This window comes from Salvelinus sp. IW2-2015, unplaced genomic scaffold (assembly GCF_002910315.2).
Source record: "Salvelinus sp. IW2-2015 unplaced genomic scaffold, ASM291031v2 Un_scaffold1139, whole genome shotgun sequence".
Lineage (NCBI taxonomy): Eukaryota > Metazoa > Chordata > Actinopteri > Salmoniformes > Salmonidae > Salvelinus > Salvelinus sp. IW2-2015.
The window spans coordinates 88,166-100,424 of NW_019942750.1; the positions used below are offsets into that span (position 1 = coordinate 88,166).

A 12,259-nucleotide genomic window follows, 5' to 3' on the forward strand; every position below is an offset into this window, starting at 1 on the left:
CGCATGAGCGAACGCACGCACACACGCACGCACACACACAAACACCAAGGCTACACGGGTGTTAACAGGGTGGGTTTTGTATTTGTTGCACATCCTTGAGAGAGATGGAGCGATTGGATCTGGTAGAAAGAGACCGGAAAAAGGAAAGAGTTTGAGAAAAGGGAGAGGGATGTGTACGAGAGGAATATTGAGATTTGTGAGACGACCAGAGAAACATGGTCAATTATTTTCTTTATTTTATATTGTGCCCCTGAAAACATCTGTGCTTTGATTTGATTTAAAAATAATTTAAGGCTTCTTGGCAGTACATAGCAAATTAAACTTCTAAATGCATTTTATGTACATATACATTTGAATAGAAATGATTTTGGCAAACAAACAAAGACTTTAAAAGGATAGTCCCGATAAAAAAATAAATCAATATAATTTTTCTTCATTGAAACAAAGACCCTTCACAAATGTGGAATGTTTACATTCGAGGGAAAACAGGATATACAGAGATGCTACGTATATCTGTGATATATACCTACTTCCTGTCGTAAGGTCTCATGAGGTCAGCCCAGTATGCTCCACAATGGGAGGTTGTAAAGTGAACTAACGTCAACAACAACCCCTGTGACTAACTCTCTCTATGGTCTTTATCATGTCTGCTCTCCTCCCCAACGTTTGGGGAATGTCTCTGACTGGGTACCAGTCTGTTTAGCTAACATTGCACTCCTTGCACCGTGTCATTGCGAAAGGAGTGGAATCTTAGCTAAACAGACCCTGACAAGCTATCTCGGACATGTATTGAACCAGAAAAGTCTGGGCCAACCAGTCATTATATAAATAACATAGTAAAACAGGTAAACAACAACATGGATACGATACACCAATAGGTAGCTGGAGATGACCTGTCAACGTGTTTATATAATGAAGCACAGTAAGCTCCCTGAAGACAAAACAAAGCCATGGCAAGTACTGTATGCCCACTGAATAGAACAGAATATAGAACAGAATACAGCGATACAAGTTCTAGAAGCAGTGCAGAGCTGCATTTTATAGGACAGAATATAGAGATAGAAGTTCTAGAAGCTGTATTGGTGGAACATAGAAATGTAGATTGTACAGCTGAAGACCAGGAAGTTTAATATGTACCATATGTTGGGGAGCAGGACAGAGGGAATATTCACAGTCGCGCGCCAAGAGTCTTCTCTCCTTCTCCTGAGAGTACAGACAACATTGATATACCCCTGGGACATGTTAAAAGATACATCAGAATCTCCTCGTTCGGCCCCATCAGATATTGAAGCTGAATAGTTATCAATGTTAGATTGTGTTTTTTGGACTTTTTAAGAGGGTTTTTAACAGTTAGTCCTCATAGTCCTCCCCGGCCGTTGCTGCCTCTAGAGCTGCCAGAGCTTCCGCCACCATAGAGTCTGTGACGCTCTGCACGTCATCGTCTTCCCCTGCCTTACCCTCATCCTCGCTCTTCTTCACTGAGATCCCGATCCCATTCTCTGTGGTAGTGGCGTCCGGCGCCTCCCTATCGTCGTTTGTGTCTGCCGAGGACAGGCTAGTCGTACTGGTTTGAATGTCCGCAGACAGGACACTCTGCTCATCTCCCGTGTCGCCCAGGTACTCCGCCGTGCCTCCCACCCCCTCGTCCAGCTCATCCACTGATGAGGTGTTGCACCCCACCCCATACCTGTCCCCGATGACGCGGTCCGAGAAGTTCCGGACCATCCTATTCTTGTCTGGGTGAGAGTCAGTGTCACCCGAGTGGGTCAGATTGAGAGTAAGATCCAGGGAGGGTGTGTTGGGAGAGACTCGGACTAGATTGAGGCCCTTGGATGGATCTCGTCTTGGCACCTGGCCCTCTGGATGGAGGATATATAGACCCCCACCACCCTCCCCCACACGAGGCTTGGCCGCCTGCCCCGTGCCCAACTCACTCTCTGGGTTGGTGGGCACGGCGTGGAGCTTGTTGATGTGGTTGTTGTCGATCTCCAGCTTGAGGCTTCCGCCACCTCCTCTTTCGGTGTACTTGTTGCTGAAGCCCAGGTTGTGGAAGCCCTGGTTCTGCTTGATGTTGAACTGGTTCCCGCTGTCTCCTGGTAGGTGGTGGGACTGGTAGAGAGAGCTCTCAGCCAGGTCCCTCTTCCTGCCGTGGACGTCCACCGGAGCGGTCGGATCATAGATGTAACTGACAGAGAGAGGAAAGAAGAGAACAAGAAGGAGGAAGGGATAAATAAAGATATATATATATATAGAGAGAGAGAAAGAGAGAGAGAGAGAGAGAGAGAGAGAGAGAGAGAGAGAGAGAGAGAGAGGGAAGATAGTGACTACAATCAGTAGTTCACATTTATTCACAAATGGGAATAAATCAAATAACATTTGTCAGTGGTCTCTGTGTTCTATATAACAGTCTCTGTGTTCTATAAAACAGTCTCTGTGTTCTATAAAACAGTCTCTGTGTTCTATAAAACAGTCTCTGTGTTCTATAAAACAGTCTCTGTGGTTCATAAAACAGTCCTCTGTGTTCTAATAAAACAGTCTCTGTGCTTCTATAAAACAGTCTCTGTGTTCTAATAAAACAGTCTCTGTGTTCTATAAAACAGTCTCTGTGTTCTATAAAACAGTGGAATCTGTGTTCTATAAAATACAGTGGTCTCTGTGTTCTATAAAACAGTCTCTGTGTTCATAAAACAGTGGTCTCTGTGCTCTATAAAAAGTCTCTGTGCTCTATAAAACAGTCTCTGTGCTCTAATAAAACAGTGGTCTGGCAGACTATTTACATGAGTGGCCACAGCAGGCTCTGGGTGTCAGCTTTGCCTGATTACACACACACACACACACACACACACACAACCACACACACACACACACACACACACACACACACACACACACACACACACACACACAACACACACACCACACACACACACACCACACACACACCACCACACACACACACAATATATATCTTTGGTCAGATCATATTTGCATGAGCAACGTCAACAACAGGATCTGTGAAGAAGGATACCAGTGGTTTGAGAGAACTCATACAGAGGAAGCTGATGCAGGGGAAGCTGATGCAGGGGAAGCTGATGCAGAGGAAGCTGAATGCAGGGGAAGCTGATGCAGAGGAAGCTGATGCAGGGGAAGCTGATGCAGAGGAAGCTGATGCAGGGGAAGCTGATGCAGAGGAAGCTGATGCAGAGGAAGCTGATGCAGAGGAAGCTGATGCAGAGGAAGCTGATGCAGAGGAAGCTGATTCCAGAGGAAGCTGATGCCAAGGAAGCTGATGTAGAGGAAGCTGAATGCAGAGGAAGCTGATGCAGAGGAAGCCTGATGCAGGGGAAGCTGATGCAAGAGGAAGCTGATGCAGGGAAGCTGATCAGAGGAAACTGATGCACGAGGAAACTGATGCGCAGAGAAGCCTGATGCATGGGGACACTGATGCAGAGGAAGCTGATGCAGGGGAAGCTGATGCAGAGGAAGCTGATGCAGAGGAAGCTGATGCGGAGGAAGCTGATGCAGAGGAAACTGATGCGGAGGTATCCCTGTCTGAGTGTCCTTTCCAAAACATCAGCGAAATAGAGAGAGAGAGATGAAAACAGGTCCAACCCCCACTCTTACACTATCCCAAGCCAATGGCATGTACCAGATGCTCAGCAGGCTCTGCTCACACTTACTGGCCTGAGGCCAAACCACACAACCAACAACATTAGACACTTTATGGAACACAAAGCCTTCACTATCTCATCCTGGAATATCCAAGGTCTGAGGTCATCTGCCTTTGACCTAAAGAGCAGGAACCTGGACTTCATCAAAGAAATCGGAAATACAGACATTGTCATCCTACAAGAAACATGGTATAGAGCTGGTAGTCCCATCCACCAAACTACCAGGTGTGAAACAGGGAATAGACTCAGGGGGCATGCTAATTTGGTATAGAGCAGACCTAACCCACTCTATTAAATTATTGAAAACAGGAACATTTTATATCTGTCTAGATATTAATAAGGAAATGATCTTAACAGAGAAAAATGTTCTCCTGTGTGCTACATATATCCCCCCACTAGAATCCCCATACTTTAATGAAGACAGCTTCTCCATCCTGGAGGGGGAAATCAATCATTTCCAGGCCCAGGGACATGTACTAGTCTGTGGCGACCTAAATAATAGAATTGGACAAGAACCTGACACCCTCAGCACACAGGGGGACAAACACCTGCCTGGAGGTGACAGCATTCCCTCCCCAATATGCCCCCCTAGACACAACTAGGACAACATAACCAACAAAAACAGGTCACAACTCCAGCAGCTCTGTTGCACGCTGGGTATGTACATAGTTAATGGTAGACTTCGAGGAGACTCCTACAGTAGGTACACCTATAGCTCATCTCTTGGCAGTAGTACTGTAGACTACTTTATTACTGACCTCAACCCAGAGTATCTTAGAGCGTTCACGACTACAGCAAAATCACACTCTACTTGAACAGAGCAATACCACTTTGACTGACCCAAACTTAAGGAAAGCTTTGACTATGTACAGACTCAGTGAGCATAGCCTTGCTATTGAGAAAGGTCGCCGTAGGCAGACATGGCTCTCAAGAGAAGACAGGCTATGTGCACACTGCCCACAAAATGAGGTGGAAACTGAGCTGCACTTCCTAACCTCCTGCCCAATGTATGACCATATTAGAGACACATATTTCCCTCAGATTACACAGACCCACAAAGAATTCGAAAACAAACACGATTTTGATAAACTCCCATATCTATTGGCTGAATTACCACAGTGTGCCATCACAGCAGCAAGATTTGTGACCCTGTTGCCACAAGAAAGGGCAAACCAGTGAAGAAACACAACACCATTGTAAATACAACCCATATTTATGTTTATTTATTTTCCCCTTTGTACTTTAACAAGGATACCATCAAACACCACCAGGCCCTTTTTGGGGTTGGAGGGTTTGTATTTTGTCCTGTAGTTCATGTCAATATAATTGGAGAATCCAGTGGGTTCTGGTAGTCTTTAAGAGTTGATTCTAAGATTTGTATTTGAATCATGTATATGTTTTTGCTGTTTGCTTTTTGTTATAGCAGCCAAAAAGATTTTAGAAGTGGTTTTATCCGTTCATCTCCGTTTGTGGAACAGATTAACTCTTTGTGTTGTTGTTTGTTGTAGTCTGTTCCAATTTTCCCAGAAGTGGTTAGATTCTATGAATTCTTCAATTACAATCTCCCTCCCTCCCTCCCTCCCTCCCTCCCTCCCTCCCTCCCTCCCTCCCTCTCTCTCTCTCTCTCTCTCTTTTTCTCTCTCTCTCTGCTCTCTCCTCTCTCTCTCTCTCTCTCTCTCTCTCTCTTCTCTCTCTCTCTCTCTCTCTCTCTTCCTCTCTCTCTCTCTCTCTCCCTCCGCTCCCTCCCTCCCTCCCTCCCTCTCTTCTCTCTCTCTCTCTCGTCTCTTCTCCGCCTCCCTCCCTCCCTCCTCCCTCCCTCCCTCCCTCCCTCCCCTCCCTTCCTCCCTCCCAAGCTCGCGCGGCCTCTCTATGCTCTCTCCCTCTCTCGATGTTCTCTCTCTCCTCTCTCTCCATGTCTCTCTCCCTCCCTCATGTTTCTCCCTCTCTCTCCCTCCCTCCATGACTCTCTCCTCACAGTTGTACGCTGAGAAAATGAAGGTTTTCCATTTAGTCTTTCCCCTATGTTTAGTCTACTGCTATCTGTCGAGGTGGAATTTCAGGTTTATTTTAGAAAGCAAGATGGAATCTGTTCACAAAAATGAACACCTATGGGGTGTTAGTTGGAAATACCAGAGCTTACGTAGAAAAAACAGATTGCCAGAAGAAGAAAAAAACAGATATCAAGCCAAATACTATTACTTCACAAAACACTGAGACAAAGTGGCAAAGGCTTTTTCTGTCATAAACAGAGAAAACAGCAGCCCTTTAATTTCCTATTCTGATAAATGGTGTATTTCCTTTCTAAGAAGGAATTGGGTCTCATTGAAATTGCCTAGGCAGGGGGGGAGAGAGAGGATGAGGATTTTCAGCTTGGGTCACGGATGGATGGCTGTGTTGTAAATTGGCTGATTGGGGGAACATGGCGCAGCTAACTAGAAAAGACGACACTACAGAACAACACTTCAACACAAAGTGCCAGTCTAGTTCTGAACAGGAAATCCAGGTCGTAGAGGCAATACGTTTCTCTAAAAAAAAAGAAGGCAAAAAAATGACAGGATGAACTATACACATTTATTTAAATTTTTTCTTTGTCACACTTTGCAATGCCAGCAAGTTGTTGTTTTGAAAACAAACTTAAAAACTACTACTATTCTAATCCAAGTGTGTCTGGCAAAGTGTTTCAGGAATAAAAGGTAACTTATGTTATCTTCTATAAAAGATCCTGTGTGATTTGTGATCAGGCATGAGACGGTGTGAGAGACTGTGAGATTACAACCCATATTTATGCTTATTTATTTTCCCTTTTGTACTTTAACCATTTGTACATCGTTACAACACTGTATATAGACATAATATGACATTTGTAATGTCTTTATTCTTTTGGAACTTCTGTGAGTGGAATGTTAACTGTTAATTTGTATTGTTTATTTCACTTTTGTTTATCATCTACCTCACTTGCTTTGACAATGTTAACATATGTTTCCCATGTCAATAAAGCCTCTTGAATTGAATTGACTGGAGAGAGAGGGTGCAGGCAGTTATAGTGGGAAGTGACCCAGTAACCTACAGTACAGTCCCACCCAGCCAATCCATTTACTACGCTCAGGAGACAGTTAAGCCAAGAAATGTGACACCTAGAACAATTAAGGGGAGGTGTGTGTGTGTGTGTGTGTGTGTGTGTGTGTGTGATGTGTGTTGTGTGTTGTTGTGTGTGGGTGTGTGGTGTGTGGTGTGTGTTGTGTGTTGTGTGTGGTGCGTGGCGTGCGTAGTGTGCGTGCGTGCGTTGCATGTGTGTGTGTGTGTTTACAGATATATTTTAAAGTGTGAGAAATGGAGAGGTTGTGGTTGTGTGGGATGTGTGGCGATGTGAAATAGGGTGTGTGGGGGAGTGAATAAGTGTTGTGGTGTGGGGGGATGTGAATAGGTGTGTGGGGGGATGTGAATAAGTGTCTGGGTGTGGGGGATGTGAATAGGTGTGTGGGGAATGGAATAGCCGGTAGGGTGTGATAGGTGTGGGGGATGATAGTGTCTGGAGGTGTGGGGGGATGTGAATAGGTGTGTGGGGGATCTGATAGGGTGGGAGTATGGTGGGGGGATGTGAATAAAGGGTTGGTGTGGGGGATGTGAATAGGTGTGTGGGGGATGTGATATAGTGTTGGTGGGGGGATGTGAATAGGTGTGTGGGGGGGAGTGAATAGGTGTGGGGGGGATGTTATCAGGTGTGTGGGGAGGAGTGAGGAGAGATGGATAAGGAGAGGGAAGAGGAGGGAGAGAGGAGAGTAGGAGAGGGGGGAAGAGGAGAGTAGGTGTGTGGGAGGGAGGGATGGTGGGAAGGTGGGGATGGTGGGGAGGGGGAGTGGGAGTGGAAGGGAGGGAGAGAGGGGGGTAGATAGGTTTTGTGTGTGAGGTTTGGGATGAATGTCCATAGAAATTAACCATTTTCTGGAAATTGGAACAGAGCTGTGAAACTGTGACGCAAGCACGGCGAACTCGATAAGAAGTATATAGCTTGTCGATGAGCAATCGGAGGAGAGTTGGAACGGATAAAACAACACTTCTAAAATCTTTTTGGTGCTCTATAACAAAAAGCAAACAGGCAAAAACATATACATGATCAAATAGACATCTTAGAATCAACTCTGTGAAAGACTACCAGAACCCACTGGATTCTCCAATTATATTGAATGAACTACAGGACAAAATACAAACCCACCAACCCAAAAAGGGCCTGTGGTTGTTGATGTATCCTTGTTAAAGTACAAAGGGGAAAATAAGATAACATAAATATGGGTTGTTTATTCAATGGTTGATGTTCGTTCGACTGGTTGACCGCTTTTTTTGTGGCAAAAGATAGGTAAAATCTTGCTGGCTGTGATGGCAAGCTGTGGTAATTCCAGTCAATATGATGATGGGAGTTTATCAAAATCGTGTTTGTTTGTCGAATTACTGTGTGGGTCTGTGTAAATCTGAGGGAAAATATAGGATGGTCTCTAGAAGATGAGTCATACGATTGGGGCAGGAGGTTGGGAAGTGAGCTCAGTTTACCACTATCATTTGTGTGGGGCGTGTGCACATGAGGACCCACGTGTCTTCTCTTGATGAGCCAATGTCTGCGCCTAGGCGGACCTTTCTCAATGAGCAAAGGGCATCTGCACTGAGTATTCTGTAACAGTTCAAGGTTCAAGTAAAAGTGGTGGTGGGTCAGGCTATATAGCCTTTAAGAGGATAGATGGTAGTCGTGGTTATGGCGCATGTTAAGGAGATCGTGGATTTTGACTGTAGCGTGACGTAACAAGATACTCCGTGGTTGAGGTTCAGTAATGAAAGTAGTGCTACCAGTGAACTGGCATAGGCAAGAGAATGAGCTATAGGGATGTACCTACTGGGTAGAGGAGTCTACCTCGAGGGTCTACCAATTAACTATGTCATACCCAGCGTTGCAACAGGCTGGCTGGAGTTGTGGAACCTGTTCTTTGTTGGTTATGTTGTCAGTTGTTGTACTAGCGGGGCATATTGGGGAGGGGAATGGCTGTCACCGAAACTTCCAGGGGCAGGTGGTGTTGTTCCCCCTGTGTGGGGCTGAGGGGTGTCAGGGTTCTTGTCCAATTCTATTTTAGGTAGCCAAACTAGTGAATGGTCCCTGGGCCGTGGAAATGATTGATTTCCCCCGTCCAGGATGGAGAAGACTGTCTTCATTAAAGTATGGGATTCTAGGTGTGGGGGATATATGTAGCACACAGGAGAACATTTTTCTCTGTTAAGACTCATTTTGCCCTTATTGATATCGTAGACAGATATAAAATGTCCTTTTATCAATAATTTTTAGAGTGGGGGTTAGGTCTGCTTCTATACCAAATTAGCATGCCTCCCTGAGTCTATTTCCCTAGATTTTCAAACCTTGGTAAGTGTTGGTGGATGGGACTACCAGTCAAATATACGCAATGTAGTCTTGTAGGATGGACAAATGTACTGGTATCAGTTCGATTTCTTTGATGAAGGTCCAGTCCTGACCTTTAGGTCAAGAGGCAGATGCACCTCAGACCTTGGATATCCAGAGGATGAGATAGTGAAGCTTTGTGTTCCGATAGAAGTGTCCTATTTTGTTAGGTTGAGTTGTTTGGCCCTCAAGCCGTAGTGTGAGCAGAGCGCTGCAAGCAATCTGAGTACATGCCATTGCTTGGAATAGTGTTAAAGAGTGGGTGGATTTGGACCATGTTTTCCATCTCTCTCTCTCTATTTCGCTTGACGTTTTAGGAAAGGACAACGTCAGGACGAGCGGATCTACCTCCGCATCAAGTTTCCTCTGCATCAGCTTCTCATAGCTTGCCTCCCATCAGCTCGCTCTGCCATCATCGCATCAAGCTTCCTCTGGCATCAGCTTTCGCTGCTGATCAGTACTTCCCGTCTGCATCAGCTTCCTGCTGCATCACTTCCGGCACAGGGTTACCTGGCATACAGCTTCCCCTGCAAAATGCGAGCATGTCTCCATCTCACTTGCATCAGCTCCTTCTAGTTTCAGTCCTACCTGCAGCAGGTTTCCTCTGCATCAGCTTCCCCTGCATCAGGCTTTTCCTCTTGCATCAGCTTCCGCCTGCATCAGCTTCCTCTGCATCAGCTTCATCTGACGATCAGCGTTCCGTCTACAAAGAGAGGGGATACTTAGTACTAGGTAGCGTGAGGGACTGTCGACAGACAAGCTTCTACTGACATCAGACTTATCCTATGCTGACAATCCAGCTTCCCTCTGCATCAGCTTCCTCTGCATCAGCTTCCTGCACCTGGCATACAGCGTTCCTCTGCATCAGCTTCCCCTGACATCAGCTCCTCATGCATCAGCTTCCCCTGCATCAGCTTTCCTCTGCATCAGCTTCCGATATCCTCTGATCACGCCTGCATCAGCTTCCCTGCATCAGCTTCCTCGTATGAGTTACGTGCTCAAACCACTGGTATCCTTCTTCGACAGAATCCTGTTGTTGGACGTTGCTTCATGGTCAATATGATCTGACACAAAGATATATATATGGTAGATGTGTAGCATGTGTTGTGTGGATAGTGGTAGGTGTGGTGTGTTGTGTGGTAGGTGTGTGTGTGTGTGGTGTTGGTAGTGGTGGTGTGTGTGTGTGTGTGGTGTGTGTGTGTGTGTTGGTGGTGTTGATGCTGGTGTTGTGTGGTGGTGGTGTGTGTACTCGTGCAAGTGAACACCCCAGAAGCCGTGCTGTGGCACAATGGTAAAATAGTCCGACCACTGTTTTATAGAGCACAGGACTGTTTTTAGGCAAGAGACTGTTTAGAGCACAGAGACAGACTGTTTTTAGGAACAACAGAGCTGTGTATGGAGGACAGAGACCACTGATATTATAGACAGCAGATTCCACTGTTTTTAGATACACAGAGATGTTTATATAGAGACACAGAGACTGTTGTTATAGAACAGGGAAGACTGTTTTTATAGGAGCACAGAGACTGTTTTTATGAACACAGAGCTGGTATTTATAGAAACGAGACTGTTTTATGAACACAGAAGACTGTTTTATAGAAGCACAGGAGATGTATTTATAGACCAGAGACTGTTTTTATAGAACACAGAGAACCTGTTTTATATAGGAAAACAGAGACTTGTTTTGATGAACCGGAGACTGTTTTATTAGAACAGAGGACTGGTTTTAGACACAGAGACCTGTTTATATAAACACGGAGACTGTTATATAGAACACAGAGACCACTGACAAATGTTTTTGAGTTTATTCCAGTTTGTGAATAATGTGACACATGGGATTGTAGTACACTTAGCGTCTCGTCTCTCTCTCTCTCTCTCTCTCTCGTCTCTCTTTCTCTCTCGTCTTTTTCTCTCTCTCTATATATTATATAATCTTTTAATGTTCCTTCCTCTTCTTGGTTCTGCTTACTTTCTCTCTCTGGGTCAGTTTACCTTATGATACCGGACGCTCCGGTGGCCGTCCACGCGAGGAACGAGGAGACTGGCGAGCGGTCTCTCTCTCAGTCCCACGCCCTAAGGAGACAGGCGGACAGTTCAACATCAGCAGCCAGGGCGTTTCCACAATGGCTTCAGCAACAAGTCAGCCGAAGAGGAGTGGCGGAGAGCCATCAAGCTGGAGATCGGAACACCACATCAAGCAGCTCCACGCCGTGCCCACCAACCGGGAGGTGGAGTGTGGGGCAGCAGGCGGCCAAGCCTCGGTGTGGGGAGGGTGAGGTTGGGGGCTATTATCCTTCGATGCAGAGGCGAGGTGCCAAGGACGAGATCATCCAAGGGCCTCAAATCTAGTCCCGAGTCCTCTCCCACGAGGCCACTCATCAAAGGGGTGGGGGGATCGAGAAAGAGGAGGAGGGAAAAAGAAGGAGATGAAGATGATGAGGGGTGGGGGTAAGAGAGGGGGGAGAGGGGAGGGGGGGGGCGAGGGGGGGAGGGGGGGGAGGGGGGGGGGGGAGGGGGGAGGGGGGGGGCGGGGGAGGGGAGAGGGAGGGAGGGGGGGGGATGAGGGGGGGGAGACGGAGGCGCGGAGGGAGAGGGGGTAGGGGAGGAGAGAAAGGAGACGGAGAGAAAACGAGAAATAGATGCAAGTAGGCATACTCAAGAGACAAGGCGGGGGAGGGAAGGGTGGGGGTGATGAGTTGAGGTATTGGCATATTGACCGCTGTTTATACAGAACGCCAGGTGTTGAGTCACTGTGCGTCAGGCACTCGTTAATGCGTCCATCTTCTAAGTCATGAAAGAGACAGCAATGAATCAGTAGGATTGGAAGAGAGTTCCAGTCGACATCCAGATAGAAAAGCGCTGTCTGTTTCTAGGATCCATAGCAGATGGCCGTGCAGGGATTGGACGCTGTATCTCAATGCTAGTAAGCAGGGAATTGGAAATTAGAAACTCTCTATACGTTATGTTTGTCCACCTTCGCTGAGAGGGAAGAGCTGCCTGTTGCTCACTAAGTAAAACCTTCACGGCCTGTCTCACACACCAGAAATACAACGGCAATACACACACACACACACCCCATCAGCACACACACACACACACACACACACCACACAACACAACGCACACACAACACACACACACACATCATACA

The 12,259-nt window shown here is 46.4% G+C and overlaps 1 protein-coding gene across 1 annotated transcript in view; it reads right to left on the minus strand.

Moving 5' to 3' along the window:
* Positions 1 to 1,182: 1,182 nt before the first annotated feature.
* The window catches only part of zgc:194930 (uncharacterized), a 38,293-nt gene continuing 27,216 nt past the window's right edge, over positions 1,183 to 12,259 (minus strand). The window contains exon 3 of the mRNA XM_024137254.2: positions 1,183 to 2,185. Within this exon, the coding sequence (XP_023993022.1) occupies positions 1,351 to 2,185 (835 nt within the window). The 3' untranslated portion in view covers positions 1,183 to 1,350. The remainder of the gene's footprint in view (positions 2,186 to 12,259) is intronic.